The sequence below is a fragment of the Salmo trutta genome, chromosome 37 (genome assembly GCF_901001165.1).
Source record: "Salmo trutta chromosome 37, fSalTru1.1, whole genome shotgun sequence".
NCBI lineage: Eukaryota > Metazoa > Chordata > Actinopteri > Salmoniformes > Salmonidae > Salmo > Salmo trutta.
The window spans coordinates 4,561,232-4,586,095 of NC_042993.1; the positions used below are offsets into that span (position 1 = coordinate 4,561,232).

The 24,864-nt window shown below is 46.0% G+C and overlaps 1 protein-coding gene across 2 annotated transcripts in view; it reads left to right on the plus strand.

Moving 5' to 3' along the window:
* The window catches only part of LOC115176922 (carboxypeptidase Q), a 35,653-nt gene that overhangs the window by 618 nt on the left and 10,171 nt on the right, over nucleotides 1-24,864 (plus strand). For both annotated transcript variants that reach the window (XM_029737319.1, XM_029737320.1), the window contains exons 2-4: nucleotides 92-530; nucleotides 1,327-1,534; nucleotides 1,826-2,033. In XM_029737319.1, the coding sequence (XP_029593179.1) occupies nucleotides 92-530; nucleotides 1,327-1,534; nucleotides 1,826-2,033 (855 nt within the window). The remainder of the gene's footprint in view (nucleotides 1-91; nucleotides 531-1,326; nucleotides 1,535-1,825; nucleotides 2,034-24,864) is intronic.

The window sequence follows — 24,864 nt, forward strand, 5'->3', positions numbered from 1 at the left end:
ATGTAGTGCAGTCTGTGCATTAGCGTAAATAGCCTGTTGTCACGAGGAAAGTATTTGTAAATAACCTTAATATGTTCTTGTCTGCCTCCAGATGCAGGGCCGGCAGATAAAACAATGTGGCCTTTTCTCACTGACTCTTTTGGCCACATTTCTCCATTGTAGCTGTTTGCCACACAGTACTGGTGGAAAGCCATTTCCAGAGACCGCTAAAGAAATTGCCAGCTATACAAAGGTAGCCAAGAGCATCATAGACTTGGCTGTGTATGGTAAAGCCCAGAACCGCTCCTATGAGAGACTGGCAGACTTCACAGATACAATAGGGAACCGTGTCAGTGGCTCTAAGAACCTGGACCTGGCTATCAAGTACATGTTCAGTGCCCTGAGGAAGGATGGGCTGGAGAACGTACATCTAGAACCAGTGAAGATCCCACACTGGGTCAGGGGAGAGGAGAGCGCCATGATGCTACAGCCCCGGAACCACACCATGGCCATCCTTGGACTGGGCAGCAGTGTGGCTACACCCCAAGGAGGTAGGTCTATGGGCAATTCCACGGGAAGGAAATTACCCACGTTATTTTTCAATGAAAAATGTTGTACCAAGCAAAAACCATTGATTTCAAAGTTTAACAAACCATAGAACTCTATACACAAGGACTACTTTGAGCAATTTCCACTGAACATTTTACAAAAATAAATTTACAGGAAGAACTGTGCAGATACAAAGTTTGGTAACAGAATAAAACTGAGGGAGATTTTGACTAATTCTGTTACCAAACTTTGCATCTGTTTTCCAGTAAGTGTTATTTTTTTGTATTTTTACTGTGTGAATTGTTCAATGTAGTCATTGTGCATAGAGTTGTATGGTTTGTTAAACTTTTAAATCAATGGTTTTGGAGTCTCAGCGTAATTCCTTTACCGTGGAACTGGCCCTATGTTCTGTAGCAATGAGTTGTATCACTCAAGCCTAGACAATGCTGATGGTCTTGCCACTATTTACTAGGCCCCAACTCAAGCCAAGGTGTAGATATTTAGATGAATCTTCGACTGGTGCACGGATGTATTTTTATATAACCTTTATTTAACCAGGCAAGTCAGTTAAGAACAAATTCTTATTTACAATGACGGCCTACCCCTGGCCAAACCCGAATGACGCTGGGCCAATTGTGCGCTGCCCTATGGGACTACCAATCACGGCCGGTTGTGATACAGCCTGGATTTGAACCAGGGTGTCTGTAGTGACGCCTCAAGCACTGAGATGCAGTACCGTAGACCGTTGCGCCACGCATGTCACTTTTTTTGTTGCTTTCGGTCTCCTCTTCGGTTCAGGCATTGAAGCAGAGGTGTTGGTGGTGGAGTCTTTTGAGGAGCTGAAAAAAAGGCAGAAGGAAGCCATTGGGAAGATCGTGGTGTATAACCAGCCCTTTGTCAGCTATGCGGAGACTGTGCAGTACAGGGAGATTGGGGCATCCAAGGCAGCTGAAGTAGGAGCTGTGGCTACTCTCATCCGGTCCATCACACCCTTCTCCATCAACAGGTACTGGATGGGTCACAATGATCCAATGTATCCCTTCCCTTATAATGCCAATTAGTTGAATGCTTGACTAAGGCTGGGACTGCATGTTGCCATCTCTCTTCCTGTCTAGTCTGACTGCATGTCATTTTTGTCCCACATTTCTAGCTATTTGTGTATTCTATATACTTGTATTCCTCTAGTACACCTTTTTATATTGTTTTAAAATGACATAAGTCATTTATGGGAATCCAAAAGTAGTACAGTGCCCTATTTCTGCTGATAATTTCTAACATGGGTCTCTCTGTGTTGCAGTCCTCACACAGGCTGGCAGGGCTACCAGGAGGGAGTGCAGAAGATCCCTACCGCCTGTATCACAGTGGAAGACGCCATGATGATGGCCAGGATGGCTAAGCGAGGCCAGAGGATTGTGGTCCGACTCACCATGAACGCCCAGAACTTCCCTGACGCTGACTCCTTCAACACTGTGGCTGAGATCATTGGAAGCGAGCACCCAGAACAGGTAAGCTACGAGAAATGTCCCATTGGGTCTAAACCATTTGTATAAATTGCTACCCCCTTCCTAGGCTACCTGGGGCAGCAGGTTAGAGCGTTGGACTAGTAACCGAAAGGTTGCAAGATCGAATCCAAGCTGGCAAGGTAAAAATCTGTCGTTCTGCCCCTGAACAAGGCAGTTAACCCACTGTTCCTAGGCCGTCCCTTAACTGACTTGCCTAGTTAAAGGTAAAATAATAATAATTATACAAATGTTTATTTGATCTGTGAAATGTTAAAGGGGATCCCATATAGATTATTTGTTGAATAGGGTATACTATTCCTTTCTCCCCCAAAATAAATAATAATAATATGCACTTGTCTTCCTACTAGCACTGAATTTGCTGATGACTACTTTGTAGAGGGAATGTGATGTGTTGTTGTCTCACCAAGCTTTCTAAGATGAATTAGAGCTGGGCGATGAGGACAGAAGCTTAGAAGGATTACTTTATCCTATCCCAGGTATTCCTTAAAGAGGTGGGGTTTCAGGTGTCTACGGAAGGTGGTGATTGACTCCGCTGTCCTGGCGTCGTGAGGGAGCTTGTTCCACCATTGGGGTGCCAGAGCAGCGAACAGTTTTGACTGGGCTGAGCGGGAACTGTGCTTCCGCAGAGGTAGGGGGGCCAGCAGGCCAGAGGTGGATGAACGCAATGCCCTTGTTGGGTGTAGGGCCTGATCAGAGCCTGAAGGTACGGAGGTGCCGTTCCCCTCACAGCTCCATAGGCAAGCACCATGGTCTTATAGCAGATGCGAGCTTCAACTGGAAGCCAGTGGAGTGTGCGGAGGAGCAGGGTGACGTGAGAGAACTTGGGAAGGTTGAACACCAGACGGGTTGCGGCGTTCTGGAGGAGTTGTAGGGGTTTAATGGCACAGGCAGGGAGCCCCGCCAACAGGGAGTTGCAGTAATCCAGATGGGAGATGACAAGTGCCTGGATTAGGACCTGCGCCGCTTCCTGTGTAAGGCAGGGTCGTACTCTGCGAATGTTGTATAGCATGAACCTACAGGATCGGGTCACCGCCTTGATGTTAGCGGAGAACGACAGGGTGTTGTCCAGGGTCACGCCAAGGCTCTTAGCACTCTGGGAGGAGGACACAATGGAGTTGTCCAACGTGATGACGAGATCATGGAAAGGGCAGTCCTTCCCCGGGAGGAAGAGCAGCTCCGTCTTGCCGAGGTTCAGCTTGAGGTGGTGATCCGTCATCCACACTGATATGTCTGCCAGACATGCAGAGATGCGATTCGCCACCTGGTTATCAGAAGGGGGGAAAGGAGAAGATTAATTGTGTGTCGTCTGCGTAGCAATGATAGGAGAGACCATGTGAGGATATGACAGAGCCAAGTGACTTGGTGTATAGTGAGAATAGGAGAGGGCCTAGAACTGAGCCCTGGGGGACACCAGTGGTGAGAGCACGTGGTGCGGAGATGGATTCTCGCCATGCCACCTGGTAGGAGCGACCTGTCAGGTAGGACGCAATCCAAGAGTGAGCCGCGCCGGAGATACCCAACTCGGAGAGGGTGGAGAGGAGGATCTGATGGTTCACAGTATCAAAGGCAGTAGATAGGTCTAGAAGGATGAGAGCAGAGGAGAGAGAGTTAGCTTTAGCAGTGCGGAGAGCCTCCGTGACACAGAGAAGAACAGTCTCAGTTGAATGACCAGCCTTGAAACCTGACTGATTTGGATCAAGAAGGTCATTCTGAGAGAGATAGCAGGAGAGCTGGCCAAGGACGGCACGTTCAAGAATTTTGGAGAGAAAAGAAAGAAGGGATACTGGTCTGTAGTTGTTGACATCGGAGGGATCTAGTGTAGGTTTTTTGAGAAGGGGTGCAACTCTCGCTCTCTTGAAGACGGAAGGGACGTAGCCAGCGGTCAAGGATGAGCATCAGTTGTCCCATTACTACTACTGTAGTATGATGGTTATACCATCAATTGTCCCATTACTACTAGTTTGATGGTTGTACCCATCAATTGTCCCATTACTACTAGTTTGATGGTTGTACCCATCAATTGTCCTACTACTACTACTACTACTACTACTACTAGTTGGATGGTTGTGCCCATCAATTGTCCCATTACTACTAGTTTGATGGTTGTACCATCAATTGTCACATTACTACTAGTTTGATGGTTGTACCCATCAATTGTCCCACTACTACTACTACTACTACTAGTTGGATGGTTGTGCCCATCAATTGTCCCATTACTACTAGTTTGATGGTTGTACCATCAATTGTCCCATTACTACTAGTTTGATGGTTGTACCCATCAATTGTCCCATTACTACTAGTTTGATGGTTGTACCCATCAATTGTCCCATTACTACTAGTTTGATGGTTGTACCCATCAATTGTCCCATTACTACTAGTTTGATGGTTGTACCCATCAATTGTCCCACTACTACTACTACTACTACTACTACTACTAGTTGGATGGTTGTGCCCATCAATTGTCCCATTACTACTAGTTTGATGGTTGTACCATCAATTGTCCCATTACTACTAGTTTGATGGTTGTACCCATCAATTGTCCCATTACTACTAGTTTGATGGTTGTACCCATCAATTGTCCCATTACTACTAGTTTGATGGTTGTACCCATCAATTGTCCCATTACTACTACTACTAGTTGGATGGTTGTACCCATCAATTGTCCCATTACTACTACTACTACTACTAGTTGGATGGTTGTACCCATCAATTGTCCCATTACTACTACTACTACTAGTTGGATGGTTGTACCCATCAATTGTCCCATTACTACTACTAGTTGGATGGGTGTACCCATCAATTGTCCCATTATTACTACTACTACTAGTTGGATGGTTGTACCCATCAATTGTCCCATTACTACTACTAGTTGGATGGTTCTACCCATCAATTGTCCCATTACTACTACTAGTTGGATGGTTCTACCCATCAATTGTCCCATTACTACTACTAGTTGGATGGTTGTACCCATCAATTGTCCCATTACTACTACTAGTTGGATGGTTCTACCCATCAATTGTCCCATTACTACTACTAGTTGGATGGTTCTACCCATCAATTGTCCCATTACTACCACTGTACTATGATGGTTGTACCCATCAATTGTCCCATTAAGAATCACCCATATTAGCAATCTTATTTAATTTAGAACATTTTAAAATGTACTAAAAGGGCCTCCCGAGTGGTGAGCGGTCTAAGGCGCTGCAGTGCTTGAGGCGTCACAACAGACCCGGGTTCGATCCCAGGCTGTGTCACAACCATCCGTGACTGGGATGCCCATAGGGCGGTGCACAATTGGCCTAATGTCGTCTGGGTTAGGGGGAGGATTTGGCCGGGGGGGCTTTACTTGGCTCATCGCGCTCTAGCAACTCCTTGTGGCGGGCCGAGCTCCTGCAGGCTGACCTCGGTTGTCAGTTGAACGGTGTTTCCTCCAACACATTGGTGCAGCTGGCTTCCGAGTTAAGATGCGTGGTCTGGCGGGTCATGTTTCGGAGAACACATGACTCGACCTTCGCCTCTCCTGAGCCCGTTGGGGATTTGAAGCGTTGAGACAAGATCAAAAAAGGAGTAAATTATTATTAAAGTGTGTACTAACAGCATGGGGCTGCTTTTTGCTCTATGTGAAGCATTCCAATCCTCTCCCATTTTGCCATTTGTCACATCTGTTTCCCTTGTACATCCAGTCCAACAAATCCATAGACTAGGCATGACTTTCCCCCAACAGATGCACTGAGGTATGACCAGGACTAGAGTATTCTGCCAGAGGCAGGGAGGGTGCGGGTGACTAATTTCACATAGGTTTGACACATGCTCTGTGTGTGCTGTAAGGTCAGCGTGAAGGCCTGAATCTCCTCTCCCCTGGGAGCCAATTAGAAGGCAGGGACGGCAATGGGATGTCAGTCAGAGGAGGATCATTCTGTAAGGTTCTGTCCAGTTACACAGCATTTGTCCGAGCACACTGTGAGCCGTGTCCATGGAGTTTCTCATTAGTCATGACCTGCTTGTGTCGCTAATGTCACCTTATTCCCTATATAGTACACTACCGTTGACCAGGGTCCCTAGGGCTCTGATCAAAAGAGGTGCACTATGTAGGGAACGGGGTGCCATTTGGGATGAGACTACTGCCTGGGCGAGGGCTCTTTGCGGAGATTTTCCATTTCATCCTGTCTCTGTTATAGCTAACACTCTTCTGTCTGTCTAAGCTTCTGATCTGTTAGCAAGAGAGCTATGAATTTGTTCCGGTAGGATGTTTCTTTGTTTGATTTGACAAGGAGATTTGTCACATTCTGACAGTTTTGTCAGCATTAATCTATTCTGAAATGAGTACTACACCTAAGGGGATCCCTCATTGCATCTCATGTTCCCTTTATTCAATCCCCTCAGATCTACAGGAGTGACTAGGGAGTAGGGGATGTACTAGGGGTTGATTTAGGAGTTTAGCACTAGCATCCCTCAACACTTCTATAGCAGATCCAGTCTACTGAGACTGTTCTGTAGTCACTAGCATCCCTCAACACTTCTATAGCAGATCCAGCCCTCTGAGGCTGTTCTGTAGTCACTAGCATCCATTTACATTACATTTTAGTCATTTAGCAGACGCTCTTATCCAGAGCGACTTACAGTAGTGAATGCACACATTTCATACATTTTATTTCATGCATTATTTGTTTTTGTACTGGCCCCCCGTGGGAATCGAACCCACAACCCTGGCGTTGCACACACATCATGCTGGCATTGCAAACACCATGCTCTACCAACTGAGCCACAGGGAAGACCATCCCTCAACACTTCTATAGCAGATCCAGCCCTGTGAGACTATTCTGTAGTCACTAGCATCCCTCAACACTTCTATAGCAGATCCAGCCCTCTGAGACTATTCTGTAGTCACTAGCATCCCTCAACACTTCTATAGCAGATCCAGCCCTCTGAGACTATTCTGTAGTCACTAGCATCCCTCAACACTTCTATAGCAGATCCAGCCCTCTGAGACTATTCTGTAGTCACTAGCATCCCTCAACACTTCTATAGCAGATCCAGCCCTCTGAGACTATTCTGTAGTCACTAGCATCCCTCAACACTTCTATAGCAGATCCAGTCCACTGAGACTATTCTGTAGTCACTAGCATCCCTCAACACTTCTATAGCAGATCCAGCCCTCTGAGACTATTCTGTAGTCACTAGCATCCCTCAACACTTCTATAGCAGATCCAGCCCTCTGAGACTGTTCTGTATTCACTAGCATCCCTCAACACTTCTATAGCAGATCCAGTCCTCTGAGACTATTCTGTAGTCACTAGCATCCCTCAACACTTCTATAGCAGATCCAGCCCTCTGAGACTGTTCTGTATTCACTAGCATCCCTCAACACTTCTATAGCAGATCCAGTCCACTGAGACTGTTCTGTATTCACTAGCATCCCTCAACACTTCTATAGCAGATCCAGCCCTCTGAGACTATTCTGTAGTCACTAGCATCCCTCAACACTTCTATAGCAGATCCAGCCCTCTGAGACTGTTCTGTAGTCACTAGCATCCCTCAACACTTCTATAGCAGATCCAGCCCTCTGAGACTATTCTGTAGTCACTAGCATCCCTCAACACTTCTATAGCAGATCCAGTCCACTGAGACTGTTCTGTATTCACTAGCATCCCTCAACACTTCTATAGCAGATCCAGTCCACTGAGACTGTTCTGTAGTCACTAGCATCCCTCAACACTTCTATAGCAGATCCAGTCCTCTGAGACTGTTCTGTATTCACTAGCATCCCTCAACACTTCTATAGCAGATCCAGTCCTCTGAGACTATTCTGTATTCACTAGCATCCCTCAACACTTCTATAGCAGATCCAGCCCTCTGAGACTATTCTGTATTCACTAGCATCCCTCAACACTTCTATAGCAGATCCAGTCTTCTGAGACTGTTCTGTAGTCACTAGCATCCCTCAACACTTCTATAGCAGATCCAGCCCTCTGAGACTGTTCTGTATTCACTAGCATCCCTCAACACTTCTATAGCAGATCCAGTCCACTGAGACTGTTCTGTATTCACTAACATCCCTCAACACTTCTATAGCAGGTCCAGTCCACTGAGACTGTTCTGTATTCACTAGCATCCCTCAACACTTCTATAGCAGATCCAGTCCTCTGAGACTATTCTGTAGTCACTAGCATCCCTCAACACTTCTATAGCAGATCCAGTCCTCTGAGACTATTCTGTAGTCACTAGCATCCCTCAACACTTCTATAGCAGATCCAGTCCTCTGAGACTATTCTGTATTCACTAGCATCCCTCAACACTTCTATAGCAGATCCAGCCCTCTGAGACTGTTCTGTAGTCACTAGCATCCCTCAACACTTCTATAGCAGATCCAGCCCTCTGAGACTATTCTGTAGTCACTAGCATCCCTCAACACTTCTATAGCAGATCCAGCCCTCTGAGACTATTCTGTAGTCACTAGCATCCCTCAACACTTCTATAGCAGATCCAGTCCTCTGAGACTATTCTGTAGTCACTAGCATCCCTCAACACTTCTATAGCAGATCCAGTCCTCTGAGACTATTCTGTAGTCACTAGCATCCCTCAACACTTCTATAGCAGATCCAGCCCTCTGAGACTATTCTGTAGTCACTAGCATCCCTCAACACTTCTATAGCAGATCCAGTCCTCTGAGACTATTCTGTAGTCACTAGCATCCCTCAACACTTCTATAGCAGATCCAGCCCTCTGAGACTGTTCTGTAGTCACTAGCATCCCTCAACACTTCTATAGCAGATCCAGTCCTCTGAGACTATTCTGTAGTCACTAGCATCCCTCAACACTTCTATAGCAGATCCAGTCCTCTGAGACTGTTCTGTAGTCACTAGCATCCCTCAACACTTCTATAGCAGATCCAGCCCTCTGAGACTGTTCTGTATTCACTAGCATCCCTCAACACTTCTATAGCAGATCCAGCCCTCTGAGACTATTCTGTAGTCACTAGCATCCCTCAACACTTCTATAGCAGATCCAGCCCTCTGAGACTGTTCTGTAGTCACTAGCATCCCTCAACACTTCTATAGCAGATCCAGCCCTCTGAAACTGTTCTGTATTCACTAGCATCCCTCAACACTTCTATAGCAGATCCAGTCCTCTGAGACTATTCTGTAGTCACTAGCATCCCTCAACACTTCTATAGCAGATCCAGCCCTCTGAGACTGTTCTGTATTCACTAGCATCCCTCAACACTTCTATAGCAGATCCAGTCCACTGAGACTGTTCTGTATTCACTAGCATCCCTCAACACTTCTATAGCAGATCCAGCCCTCTGAGACTATTCTGTAGTCACTAGCATCCCTCAACACTTCTATAGCAGATCCAGCCCTCTGAGACTGTTCTGTAGTCACAAGCATCCCTCAACACTTCTATAGCAGATCCAGTCCACTGAGACTGTTCTGTATTCACTTGCATCCCTCAACACTTCTATAGCAGATCCAGTCCACTGAGACTGTTCTGTAGTCACTAGCATCCCTCAACACTTCTATAGCAGATCCAGTCCTCTGAGACTGTTCTGTATTCACTAGCATCCCTCAACACTTCTATAGCAGATCCAGCCCTCTGAGACTGTTCTGTATTCACTAGCATCCCTCAACACTTCTATAGCAGATCCAGTCCTCTGAGACTGTTCTGTAGTCACTAGCATCCCTCAACACTTCTATAGCAGATCCAGCCCTCTGAGACTGTTCTGTAGTCACTAGCATCCCTCAACACTTCTATAGCAGATCCAGCCCTCTGAGACTATTCTGTAGTCACTAGCATCCCTCAACACTTCTATAGCAGATCCAGTCCTCTGAGACTATTCTGTAGTCACTAGCATCCCTCAACACTTCTATAGCAGATCCAGTCCACTGAGACTGTTCTGTAGTCACTAGCATCCCTCAACACTTCTATAGCAGATCCAGTCCTCTGAGACTGTTCTGTAGTCACTAGCATCCCTCAACACTTCTATAGCAGATCCAGTCCTCTGAGACTATTCTGTAGTCACTAGCATCCCTCAACACTTCTATAGCAGATCCAGTCCTCTGAGACTGTTCTGTAGTCACTAGCATCCCTCAACACTTCTATAGCAGATCCAGTCCACTGAGACTGTTCTGTAGTCACTAGCATCCCTCAACACTTCTATAGCAGATCCAGTCCTCTGAGACTGTTCTGTAGTCACTAGCATCCCTCAACACTTCTATAGCAGATCCAGCCCTCTGAGACTTTCGGTAGTGCCATGCCCTGTCAGTAATGTTTTTCTTCGGTGCTCTCTCTGATTTAAAGGGGTTGGGTTAAATGCGGAAGACACATTTCAGTTGAAGGCATTCCGTTGTACAACTGACTAGGTCTCCCCCTTTCCCCCTTTCCTCTGTTTGAACTGGGTCCCAGTTTGCGTAAGGAGGAAGGAACGTAGCTGTAGCTCTCTCTGCTGACGTAAGAGACTCCTACTTGTCTTTAGTCTGCCTTTTCTGGGTTGTCATCTCTACAGAGGAAAAACACAACTGGGATCCCTAGGAAACACTGACACTATGGAACGTCATTCTGTGTAATAAACCTCACTTCCTATTATTCTCAACTTTGACTAGGCCAATAGAACTTTTTTATTTTATTTCACCTTTATTTAACCAGGTAGGCAAGTTGAGAACAAGTTCTCATTTACAATTGCGACCTGGCCAAGATAAGCATAGCAGTTGACACATACAACAACACAGAGCTACACATGGAGTAAAACAAACATACAGTCAATAATATAGTAGAAACATAAGTCTATATACAATGTGAGCAAATGAGGTGAGATAAGGGAGGTAAAGGCAAAAAAGGCCATGGTGGCGAAGTAAATACAATATAGCAAGTAAAACACTGGAATGGTAGATTTCCAGTGGAAGAAAGTGCAAAGTAGAAATAGAAATAATGGGGTGCAAAGGAGCAAAATAAAAAAATAAATACAGTAGGGGAAGAGGTAGTTGTATGGGCTAAATTATAGATGAGCTATGTACAGGTGCAGTGATCTGTGAGCTGCTCTGACAGCTGGTGCTTAAAGCTAGTGAGGGAGATAAGTGTTTCCAGTTTTAGAGATTTGTGTAGTTCGTTCCAGTCATTGGCAGCAGAGAACTGGAAGGAGAGATGGCCAAAGGAGGAATTGGCTTTGGGGGTGACCAGAGAGATATACCTGCTGGAGCGCGTGCTACGCTTGACTACATGGGGGAAACAGTATTGTCTCTGTTCTCCGCTCTACTACAGGTCTTGTGTTGATGCATCATTCTGTTCTGAAGAAGATATCATCTCTGTATGGAAGGTGACTCATTTAGCGACCTCAAAAACAGCTTTTACTTTTCTCTGGAAAGTCCCTAAGCCAAGTATTCCAGTACCACGTTAATTGATTGAAACATTGTGACAGTAATCTTAGTATGAGTCACAGTGTCAGTACACTGAGTGTGAGTTTTTTACTGTCTTTAGCTGCTGTGTGTCAGATGTCAATGATGCGTTAGCACAGCAGTGTGAGTCACTGTCCTGACTCCGAGTCATCCAGTCATGGGGTAGGGAGGAGCACACCAATCATGTGTTACTTGGTAATTGATGTCATCAACGAAAGATTCTAAAGAAGAGACCGTTCTGTTCTCTTAAAACAATTCAGAGTTCTGACCTACATTGCCTAATAAGTAAGTAGCCTTGCATGAGCCTTGGCTTTTGAGAGTCTTAACGGCTCATAGGCTCCTGCTCCTATCTCCTGTTTCTGTAGTGAGGCAGCTTGATATACCAGTACACCTCCTGGACAGGACACTAGTCTAGCGCAGGGCTGGACCACCAATCTATCTCCTTAATGCTGAGTGCCAAGGAGAGATGCATTGGGTCCCAGTCTTTGTTATGACTCGGTGGGGGATGGAACTCCCAACCTTTTAATCTCAGGGCGGACACTCTAACCACTGAGTGGGTAAAAAGAACTAGGTCTTAACATTGACTTCTCAAGTCGTCTTATGTAGTTTACATGGAGGCTTAGATGTCAAGGTGGAGCCCTCGAAAGGTCTTATGTAGTTTACATGGAAGCTTAAATGAGCGTTGTCAAGGTGGAGCCCTCAAAAGGTCTTATGTAGTTTACATGGAAGCTTAGATGAGCGTTGTTGAGGTGGAGCCCTCAAAAGGTCTTATGTAGTTTACATGGAAGCTTAGATGAGCGTTGTCGAGGTGGAGCCCTCAAAAGGTCTTATGTAGCGTCTCCTCTCCCGACGAAGAGGAATTGAAACCTGTCTATGGTAGGGAGGGAGGGATACACTGTCCTCCAAAATATATTTGCTTTGGTTTGGGAGAACGTTCCCATTCTGTCCTGTAGTGTAAGTTGCATAACCTGTGTGAACTTTGCTGTTGACTGTGATTTGGTCTGTTCCATCATCAACAGTCTGTTTCATATAGTACACTACCGTTGACCAGTCTGTTTGATAGTTCCCTATATGGATATAACCTAGAATATGCAGGAAGGGCTAGTACAGATCTTGGGCTCCAGTGGTATTGCAGTGGAGGGCTTTATAATGGAGACATATATAAGGGAATTGTAGGCTTTGACTTTATTCCAGGAAAATATGAGGCCTGTATAACATAACTTTTACCCATGCCTAATGCATGTGCAGACCCTCACGCACTTCAACCACACTTGTCTGGTCCACTTTACTTATTTGAGCCCACATGGCAGTCAAATGTGTTACTGAAGTAGTTAGCCTACATGGGTCTTTACAAGGTTAAAGAAGGATTCAGTCTGACTTTTCACTGTGTCACACAGCCAGGCCTGGTGCTGATAGTGATGGTGAGGACTGAGGATGTTCCTTCCCTCATTGTTCCACTACTCACGTCCCACAGACGTGTGAGGTGACAGACGGACGCCTTCCTTCGTCTGCTGTAATTACAGAGGGAGAGGGACGTTCTCCTCCTCCGCAGTCTCTACCGACTCCACTGCCATGTTTAATCTGGCAGAGTTATCAGCTCTAGCTAGCTAAACCCAGAGCCAGAAGCCCTGTGGATATACCTTCCTTGGCTCGAGGGGAGAGCTAGGCAGTCGGCTGCAGGCGCGACTCGTCTACAAGTGTCAGGTTATCACAGATAAGTCTTGGGTATATCCTGAGGAGATTGCTACTGAATCCCCATACACTCCATTCATCTCCTTCTGCCAGAAGCACTTTGCAGAAGGACAAGTAAAGGCCAATGACAGTTTAAAGCGATCAAATTGTAACTCATAAGATACGTTCACCTTACTGAGTCTTATCAGTAATAGAAGTACGTGACTTAACTTTTGTTCCTTCAGTTTGATTTTTCTCAGACAGGCTGCTGTTCTTCAAGCCCATTTCCTCTGGAGTCTTTGAAGCAGGGGTTTCTGGGTCAGAGGAGTGGCTGTGCTGTAATGATGCGTGATGCCCATTACAATGCCACACACAGACTACACTAAAGCCCCTCTCCCTCCTTTTTCCTGCTTCCAGCCTCTCCCTTCCAGCCTCTCCCTTCCAGGCTCTCCCTTCCAGGCTCTCCCTTCCAGGCTCTCCCTTCCAGGCTCTCCCTTCCAGCCTCTCCCTTCCAGCCTCTCCCTTCCAGCCTCTCCCTTCCAGCCTCTCCCTTCCAGCCTCTCCCTTCCAGCCTCTCCCTTCCAGCTCTCCCTTCCAGGCTCTCCCTTCCAGGCTCTCCCTTCCAGGCTCTCCCTTCCAGCCTCTCCCTTCCAGACCCCCCCCCCCTCAGTTCAACAGAAAATTCTAATCTGTTCAGGTAGTAACTCCCTATTTCATACAAATGTGTCCCTGCTGAACACTGCTCTGATCGCAGCCCTGCTCTCTCTCTCAACCCTACACACCAAGAACCCTGTATTCTCTTTACGGTGTTTGATGCTAAATGGGACTGAGCTTAACTCCCCTCCCACAGACACTCTAGGACAGTCAGATTCTGCGTTATCTCCAATGCTTTAGAGATGCTTTTACATTTCTAACAAATAAAGCAAATGCGGCTGTGTCAGCGGAATTTCATGGAGAGAAAGTTTAAAAGCAGAGAGAAAAGCCAGAGCTAAAAAAAATTACTAAATGGAGAGCTTCTGCCAGACTGGAAAGCTCCATTCTGTTTTTTAAGACTGTCTTATAAAATCATTTTTTCCCCCCGTTTTGGTTATTGTGGTCAGTTTTATTGAGGTTACGTCTAAGCATAATAGGTCACAGAATGAGCTTGATCCTTTGTTCTGAAGACCTGCCACATCTGTGCTTAGGTTCAGTGACCACACCTGCACCTGGTCCGCTCATAGTTGGCTCCTCGCCCCACAGACACACGCTATCCATGAAGTGAATAGCTCCCCTTTGCTAGAATGTTTTATGCAGTGTTGCTAACTGTAGGCTATAAACATGCCTCATTCATTTGTCCTGATGTGGAGGCTACAGTGCTGTATGCAGGGTATGGCTGGGACTAGAAGTTGTTCTCTATCTATTCCCAGTTTATGTAGCCTATTCGGATTCAGGAAGTAAACTTCAATAACAATTAAATATGTGGAAAACTGCATTTATTTTCAATGACTTCTCAATAAACTGAGTAGAAGCTATTTATTTCCATTTATTTTCTAAATTTTTGAATTTTAAATTAAAATCACTTTCTGAATTGACTGCCTTCATTTTCAATTGATCCCAGCCCTGCTATTCACTTGCTCAGTCATTTGTCTTCTGATAAAATAGCCTTCAGAATGGTCTGTGTTGTGATTTCATCTGTCACTCAGGCGTTTCATGGACTCTTTTGTCCCGGCAGAACAAATTGATCCTCAGCTGCTCTCTCTCCTCAGAGGCAGCAGTAGTTTGACTGGCACCACATTCAGACCAGAGTGCAATTACCAGGATATGTCAAGGCAATTATCTTCTCACTGACAGCTAAATTAAAGCTTTAGAGTTAGACATTTAGCTGTTCTCTTTGCTGAGAATATATAATTATTCCATATACAAGTTGGCCTAATGTAATTATGTAACAAAACATATCATGCATAGGCTATATTATATTAAAACTAGATCCACTTTCCTATATGGCCCAATGTGCTACATTAACAGAATACCAGGTATTATTTGTCATGTAATGATTTTTTTCTCTAATAATAATAATAATTGTTGTCTGTGGCACACAGTATGGGACCTGTAGTAGAGATAATAGTAGGGAGGGTACCTCCATTCGTTGGCTAGGGTACATAGAAATGGAATCACTAGAATGGGAAGAGGTTCTGTGTCCGTTCTAATGATTCCATTTCTTTGGTAGGCTACTGTCCTCTGGGACTCGCCCTGTCATAACCGTTCAATAACTCCACTGTGTTGAACAGCCTCTGTCCTGTCATAACCTGTCATTAACTCCACTGTGTTGAACAGCATCTGTCCTGTCATAACCTGTCATTAACTCCCCTGTCGTGAACATCTTCTGCCCTGTCATAACCCCTCATTAACTCCACTGTGTTGAACAGCCTCTGTCCTGTCATAACCCCTCATTAACTCCACTGTGTTGAACAGCTGTCATAACCCCTCATTAACTCCACCGTGTTGAACAGCCTCTGTCCTGTCATAACCCCTCATTAACTCCACTGTGTTGAACAGCCTCTGTCCTGTCATAACCCCTCATTAACTCCACTGTGTTGAACAGCCTCTGTCCTGTCATAACCCCTCATTAACTCCACTGTGTTGAACAGCTGTCATAACCCCTCATTAACTCCACCGTGTTGAACAGCCTCTGTCCTGTCATAACCCCTCATTAACTCCACTGTGTTGAACAGCTGTCATAACCCCTCATTAACTCCACTGTGTTGAACAGCCTCTGTCCTGTCATAACCCCTCATTAACTCCACTGTGTTGAACATCCTCTGCCTATCAATAATAGCCTTGATACTTTACTAGAAACTGCACAATATTAGCACAACTAGCAAGAATTGAGAGGCCACTTGTCTTTCAGAAAGGACAGACCATGCCTCATTGGGGGTGTGTTTATGGATTCTAGGGACTTGTTCCAAAAGGTCATACCCTGCCCATCTGACACACTATTCATTGCGTGCTCCATCACATTTTTCTATGACCCTGGGTGTGCTTTCTACCTGCCTGTGGTATCCCTCCTCTCCTAGACATCCTAGTAACTGTAGATCTGTCCCTCGCTGCTGCCATCCGGGGTTTGTTCTGTTCTTGAGGGTGAGTCTACCTCCTCAATGGCCTCATAATCCCTATGTAGTGTACTACCTATGTGCCCTGGTCTAAAGTAGTGCAGTACATAGGGAAATGGGGTGTTATTTGGGCCGCAGCCTGCATGTCCCAGCCACACAGAGCAGAGGTACGCCACTCGTTCATCTTGATCAATGAGCCGCAGAGAGGGGTGGTTTCAGTGAGCCGCAGAGAGGGGTGGTTTTAGTGAGCCGCAGAGAGGGGTGGTTTCCCACCGTGCATACTGCCATTTTATTTCTCCATCTTCATGGCTGCTGAGCCCAGACGCAGCACAGCCCCTCAGCATCACCATCCTCTCTTGTCCTTCAAGCCTATTTAGGTGCATCATGTGTTGGACGACTGGGTCTCGTCCCGAGGCCCGGTTCTCTGGTTTTAAATATTGATGTCTTTCTTACAGTAGAAAGAGGTTGTAACCCCCATGGGTGGGTTTAGCTGAGGTTGTAACCCCCATGGGTGGGTTTAGCTGAGGTTGTAACCCCCATGGGTGGGTTTAGCTGAGGTTGTAAACCCCATGGGTGGGTTTAGCTGAGGTTGTAAACCCCATGGGTGGGTTTAGCTGAGGTTGTAAACCCCATGGGTGGGTTTAGCTGAGGTTGTAACCCCCATGGGTGGGTTTAGCTGAGGTTGTAAACCCCATGGGTGGGTTTAGCTGAGGTTGTAAACCCCATGGGTGGGTTTAGCTGAGGTTGTAAACCCCATGGGTGGGTTTAGCTGAGGTTGTAAACCCCATGGGTGGGTTTAGCTGAGGTTGTAAACCCCATGGGTGGGTTTAGCTGAGGTTGTAAACCCCATGGGTGGGTTTAGCAGAGGTTGTTGCTGGCTGCTGATTTATGAGTCAGAGCCAGCTGGGGGAAACCATGGTTTATACTCTTCTCTCTCTGCATATTCATCAGTCACGTGATGGTTAGATTCCTGCATGAACCCATTCAACTAGCAGTTCAGAGGAGGAATGGACTTAGATAGATGTACAATGTCTATAGGGTATGCCAAAACATTCAAGAGATGCTCAAAGTTGACCTATTTTGCAGACCCCACCATACCATGAGACCTCCGTGTCTTCATCATTGGAAAAGATAAACGGTTGAGATTTAAAAGCCTTACAAACAAGGTTGTCAAACTATTTTGTCCAAGTTGGTTTGAGTGAGAAAGACACTGAGAAGAACCAATTAGTAAAAAAGCACATCCCCTTCATTTGTCAAAGCATTGTGCCGCCAACATCAAAATAGCCTTTCCAGACTCTTAAGACAGGAGGACTTTGAGTTTGGTGTCAGCCACACTAAGAATGACCCTCTGGATTTGCCTGGACTTTGGTGTTGGCCAATCTATATGCCAGCAAGCTATGTGCTTTAGCTGACATGGGTCTCTCTCCTGAGATGAGCAAATATTCACTGTGTCGGCTCTGAGTCGGCCTAGTCAGGTCCATGGAATGTGTTTTGCGTAACTCCAGGGAACATATTTTTTATGAGCAAACATAACCTTGGGGCTGGGTCTGCATCACAAATGGCACCCTATTCCCTTTTATAGTGCACTACTTTTGACCAGGGCCAATAGGGATCTGGTCAAAAGTAGTGCACTATTTGGTGAATAGAGTGCTATTTGGGATTCAGCCTGGCTATTTCCTGAATGGGGTCAAGAGGAGCCTCTTCAATTATCAGTCAGCCTATTGGCTACCATTCTCTGTAGACTATGACACAGTGGTCACATCTATCAACTGTTGGTGTACAAAAGTGATAAAGCAAGTGCTGCCTGTTTCCTTGTGGTATGATGAATTGGTGTATAAATTCCTTGTCTAGGCATTTGGAGGTTCATAATAATAATAATTTAATTTGGATATTGAGTTGGGTACCACGTGGTATGAATGTGGGGAAATGGAAAAGCATTTGTTGTAGAATAAAAATGGAGCCCATGATGTGTCTCTCCATTGTCTCCATGATGTGCCCTGCCTCAGGAGAGAGACCCATGTCAGCTAAAGCACATAGCTTGCTGGCATATAGATTGGCCAACACCAAAGTCCAGGCAAATCCAGAGGGTCATTCTTAGTGTGGCTGACACCAAACTCAAAGGCCTCCTGTTGGGCTGTCACCCATCAGCAGGCTGCAGATGCCCAGCGTCAAACCGACACAATGTGCAGCTGCATCACTACTGTGGGGGGGAAATCGTATTCACTGGCTGTCAGTTCCTGGGGGCCGCAACAAATAAAATGCTTAACAAACATAATGTAAATCACATTGCTACAAATAGATAAGGATGGAGATGGAAACCGAGATCTACCCTCAGTATTTTATTTCAGTCTAAAGCTAATCCTGGAAAGAGAATGCATCTGTAATGAATTGTAGTAATCTGTTCAAGGTCTGTCAACCTTTATTCTCTGTGTTGTATTATTTTTATTATCAGAGGGCAAGAGAAGGAGACTGTGAAATCTCCTGATTTACTGTGTGGATACTATCTATTTTTAACCTGTTTATTTAACCTAAAACGTTCTTATCTAGCTCTGTTTGTTGTTTATTTAACCTAAAACGTTATTCTCTGTAGTTGTCACACACTCTCCACATGCGCTGCTGCTACTGTTTCTTATCTATCCTAATTGCCTAGTCAGTTTTACCCCTACCTACATAAACATATTACCTGTACTACCTGGTACCCCTGCACATTGACTTGTATACAGCCTCCTTACTGTTATTTATTGCATTACTATTTTCTATTTTTATTCACACATTTTCTTGCTTTTTAACTCTTCATTTTGTGGAAAAAGCTTGTAAGTAAGCATTTTATGGCGGATCTACACCTGTTGTATCCGGAGCATGTCACAAATACACATGTATTTGATTTGTCCAAAAGGCCAGGGTGTGGTGTGATGTGATTTATTGATTTTTGGAAGCGTGGAATGTTGTACAGCGCTGTAGTTCCATGTGGTCTACAATACGTACAGCTTGTTTATAATTGGGGAAACTCCTGCTCTGTTCCAGGAAATGACAGGGTCTATCAGAAGTGAGCCTGTGTGTCTGTCTGGGGGAGTATTTATGTACCCTTCCAGTCACATGACATGCCAAGGTCTTGTCAATTGACCAATATTAGAAAGCAATCGATCTCTGGAGTTACCAACATTAAAGAGGCCTATATGGAACTTTTGCCTTTTATCTTATTGGACAAAGGGGCACTCCTGTCAACATCATGACTAAAAGCATAGCGTTTGCAACTGGCAACTACATTTCCATAGTGCGTCTTCAACCAAGCTGTGTTCAACTTTGAAATAGACTAAAGTTTTGGTTGCAGCAGCAGTCCTCAAGCACTGTAATGACTTGGCTTGCACGTCTGTTTTACACTAAACAACTAATAGAACCTAATTTATGGCTCAACTGAGCTGATCAGGCCATTTTGTTGTGTTGAACAAGAGGTGGCCTGTCTGTCCAAATCATTTGGATCTTATAGCAGTAGTTAGGCTAATCTCCCTCACTGCTCGTACTACCTGAACCATGCACCATCTGGAGTACTGGATGTTGAACCATGGCAGAGACATTATACTAGTGATTAAAACCCCTGCCTTATTCTCATTAGTGGTATTGAAGTATTAAACTGGAAGTGAAGTGCTAGCGTGACCCCATAATGTATTTCACAGGCTCAACTCGCACTCAGTTATCCCTTGTGAACCTATGGCTTGTTCTCATCAAAGCATCGAGAAATGTGTTACAAAAAGTCTGATTTGACTTTATATTCAGGGTGGCTGTTTATGACCCGAGAATATCTTTGGCTATATATGCAAAAATGGTTATACCAATCACAGATTGTCCCTGTTATTTAATCCCATGATTCTGTACCGCTCTACTGTGCCAGTGATGCATTTATATCCAGTGACTTCGGAAAGTATTCAGACCCCTTGACTTTTTCCACATTTTGTTAAGTTACAGCCTTATTCTAAAATGGATTAAATCGTTTTTTTCCCCCTCATCAATCTACACACAATACCCCATAATGACCGGTCTCTCCAGAGATGTTCGATCGGGTTCAAGTCCGGGCACTGGCTGAGCCACTCAAGGACATTCAAAGACTTGTCCTTGAAGCCACTCCTGCGTTGTCTTGGCTGTTTGCTTAGGATTGTTGTCCTATTGGAAGGTGAACCTTTGGCTCAGTCTGAGGTCCTGAGAACTCTGGACCAGGTTTTCATCAAGGATCTCTCTGTACTTTGCTCCGTTAATCTTTCCCTCGATCCTGACTAGTCTCCCAGTCCCTGTAGTTCTGTCCTTGAGCTGTTCTTTTCTATTGATGATCTGTATTATGTTTTGTGTGGACCCCAGGAAGAGTAGCTGCTGCTTTTGCAACAGCTAATGGGGATCCTAAAAAAAAAACTAAACCTGCCGCTGAAAAACATCCCCACAGCATGATGCTGCCACCACCATGCTTCATCGTCCAAAGCGTTCAATCTTGGTTTCATCAGACCAGATAATCTTGTTTCTCATGGTTTGAGAGTCCTTTAGGTGCCTTTTGGCAAACTCCAAGCCTAGCTGTTGTGCCTTTTACTGGAGTGGCTTCCGTCTGACCACTCTACCATAAAGGCCTGATTGGTAGAGTGCTGTAGAGATTGTTCCAGAAGGACAACCATCTCCCATCTCCTCAGACGAACTCTAGAGCTCTGTCAGAGTGACCATTGGGTTCTTGGTTACCTCCCTGACCAAGGCCCTTCTCCCCCTTACTGGCCGGGCGGCCAGCCCTAGCAAGAGCCTTGGTGGTTCAAAACTTCTTCCATTTAATAATGATGGAGGCCACTGTGTTCTTGGGGACCATCAATGCCCCATAGCATGGTTTTTGCTCTGACATGCACTGCCAACTGTGGAACCTTTATATAGATAGGTGTGTGCCTTTCCAAATCATGTCCAATCAATTGAATTTACCAGAAGTGGACTCCCAAGTTGTAGAAACATATCAAGGATGATCAATGGAAACAGGATGCACACATTTCTAAAACCCTTTTTTTGCATTATCATTATGGAGTGTTGTGTGTAAATTAATGAAGACATTTTTCATTTAATCTATTTTAGAATAAGGCTGTAGCGTAACGAAATGTGGAAAAAGTCAAGGGGTCTGAATACTTTCCGAATGCACTGTATCTATGAAGCGTAACATACCTAAAGTAGATTGTGTGAGAGGTCCTGTGAAGGGCCAGAACAATTTAACAAGGTGTGTGGGAATCCCATTATTTACACTGCTAACCCCAGCAGACACCTCTACTCTGACTGCAACTGCTGGTGGGCTCTGCCTGCCAAAAATACCCAGAGAAGCTGCAATTAAAATGTGATTCATATGTGACACCTTTGTGCATGAAAGTTTGTTTAGCTAAAGTTGAATCTCTCCCCCACTTTAAAGTGCTTGCAGCCAGGGAAGTCCACCAGTCAAGCAAATTAGTCTCTGTTTCAGTCTGGCAAGATGGGAGTCTGATAGGGACTAGGGAGGTACACTGGGAATCAAGTTGAGGACTTTAGTTTCTCTGACAAACACTGAAGATTTTCACTTTAGTTTGGCTACACAATATAGGCCTAAGGGACCACACACACAACGCACCGAATGATGATCTGCCATTCATCTGCTGTTCGGCGCGGTGTGTTTTAGGGACCACCCGCTGCTGTCTGTCTGCCGTTCGGCGCGGTGTGTTTTAGGGACCACCCGCTGCTGTCTGACTGCCGTTCGGCACGGTGTGTTTTAGGGACCACCCGCTGCTGTCTGACTGCCGTTCGGCACGGTGTGTTTTAGGGACCACCCGCTGCTGTCTGACTGCCGTTCGGCGCGGTGTGTTTTAGGGACCACCCGCTGCTGTCTGACTGCCGTTCGGCGCGGTGTGTTTTAGGGACCACCCGCTGCTGTCTGACTGCCGTTCGGCGCGGTGTGTTTTAGGGACCACCCGCTGCTGGATGTCTGTCTGCCGTTCGGCGCGGTGTGTTTTAGGGACCACCCGCTGCTGTCTGTCTGCCGTTCGGCGCGGTGTGTTTTAGGGACCACCCGCTGCTGTCTGTCTGCAGTTCGGCACGGTGTGTTTTAGGGACCACCAGCTGCTGTCTGTCTGCTGTTCGGTGCGGTGTGTTTTAGGGACCACCCGCTGCTGGATGTCTGTCTGCCGTTCGGCACGGTGTGTTTTAGGGACCACCAGCTGCTGTCTGTCTGCAGTTCGGCACGGTGTGTTTTAGGGACCACCTGCTGCTGTCTGTCTGCAGTTCGGCGCGGTGTGTTTTAGGGACCACCCGCTGCTGGATGTCTGTCTGCCGTTCGGCGCGGTGTGTTTTAGGGACCACCCGCTGCTGGATGTCTGTCTGCCGTTCGGTGCGGTGTGTTTAGGGACCACCCGCTGCTGTCTGACTGCCGTTCGGCGCGGTGTGTTTTAGGGACCACCAGCTGCTGTCTGTCTGCCGTTCGGCGCGGTGTGTTTTAGGGACCACCCGCTGCTGTCTGACTGCCGTTCGGCGCGGTGTGTTTTAGGGACCACCAGCTGCTGTCTGTCTGCCGTTCGGCGCGGTGTGTTTTAGGGACCACCTGCTGCTGTCTGACTGCCGTTCGGCGCGGTGTGTTTTAGGGACCACCCGCTGCTGTCTGTCTGCCATTCGGCGCGGTGTGTTTTAGGGACCACCCACTGCTGTCTGTCTGCAGTTCGGCGCGGTGTGTTTTAGGGACCACCCGCTGCTGGATGTCTGCAGTTCGGCGCGGTGTGTTTTAGGGACCACCCGCTGCTGGATGTCTGACTGCAGTTCGGCGCGGTGTGTTTTAGGGACCACCCGCTGCTGTCTGTCTGCCGTTCAGTGCGGTGTGTTTTAGGGACCACCCGCTGCTGGATGTCTGCCGTTCGGCGCGGTGTGTTTTAGGGACCACCTAAGAATTGGATTGCAAATTATGGCCAGCACTCTGTTCAGAGCTGCTAAGTACTCTGGGCTGGCAAATGTTACCGGTGTGTCCGAGCCTTAAGATGATGCTCTTCTGCTACAAATGTCATATAGGCTACTGTTGTCTTGCTTACTCCTATATGGTTCATAAGGCCAGATTCCCAGACTCATAGTATAGATTAGATATCAAGTTACCTGACATCGGCAAATGAGTCTGCGATAAAAGTTGCCTGAAGAGTGACATCATGTTTAAGTTTAATTTTACTTTGCTTAGTTTCTCTGCTTGGTATCCTGAATATGTTTTCATCAAAATCATCTCTGCTCAAACAAACCTTAAAGAACATCAGAGTTCCCACAGTGCTCAGGATCAAGTAACCTTTGTTCTCTGTTGCCACAGCAACTATACCTGAGTCTTTTCCTGAATAATACAGAATAAACAGAAGAAGAAACCGGTCACAGGATTCTTATTTTCTTAGGTGTAGGAAACAAAGGCTAATTCCCGGACATTGGAAGATATGTTGCACACAAGGAGGTTATTTCCTCTGTCATTTATCAAAACCTCCTCTTTCTCCTCCCTCTTTTCGGGCACTAATTTATTTTCTCATGTGAAAGGTAGAAATACTCATTGGGTGTTTCAATGGCAGCAGTAGTAGTAGCAATAGCAGTAGTAGTAGCAGTAGCAATAGCAGGAGTAGTAGCAATAGCAGGAGTAGTAGCAATAGCAGGAGTAGTAGCAATAGCAGTAGTAGCGGTACTTGCAGCAGTATAGTAGTGGTGGTAGCAGTAGTAGCGACAATAGCAGCAGTATAGTAGTGGCAGTAGTGATAGTAGTGGCAGTAGTGGCAGTAGCAGCAGTAGTAGTGGCAGTAGCAGCAGTAGTAGTGGTAGTAGCAGTATAGTAGTGGCAGTGGCAGTAGCAGTAGCAACAGTATAGTAGTAGCGGTAGTAGCAGCAGTATAGTGGCAGTGTAGTAGTGGCAGTAGCAGTAGCAACAGTATAGTAGTAACAGCAGTATAGTAGTAGTGGCAGTAGCAGCAGTATAGTAGTGGCAGTAGCGGTAGTAGCAGTAGTATAGTAGTAGCGGTAGTGGCAGTAGCGGTAGTGGCAGTAGCGGCAGTAGCGGTAGTGGCAGTAGCAGCAGTATAGTAGTGGTAGTGGCAGTAGCGGCAGTAGCGGTAGTGGCAGTAGCAGCAGTATAGTAGTAGTGGCAGTAGCAGCAGTATAGTAGTGGCAGTAGCGGTAGTGGCAGTAGTGGTAGTAGTAGCAGTAGTAGCGACAGTAGCAGCAGTATAGTAGCGGCAGTAGCGGTAGCAGCAGTATAGTAGTATAGCAGCTGTAGTAGTGGTAGTAGCAGCAGTAGTGGGAGTTGCGGCAGTAGCGGTAGCAACAGTATAGTAGTAGCAGTAGTATAGTAGTATTGGTAGTAGCAGCAGTATAGTGGCAGTGTAGTAGTGGCAGTATAGTAACAGCAGTATAGTAGTTGTGGCAGTATAGTAACAGCAGTATAGTAGTTGTGGCAGTATAGTAACAGCAGTGTAGTAGCGGCAGTATAGTGGCAGTATCAGCAGTATAGTAGTAGCAGCAGTAAAGTAGTAGTGGCAGTAGCGGTGGTAGTAGTAGTGGTAGTGGTGGTGGTGGTGGTGGCAGTAGTATAGTGGCAGTAGTAGTAGCAGCAGTATAGTGGCAGTAGTAGTGGCAGTAGCAGCAGTATAGTAGCGGTAGCAGTATAGTAGTGGTGGTAGTAGT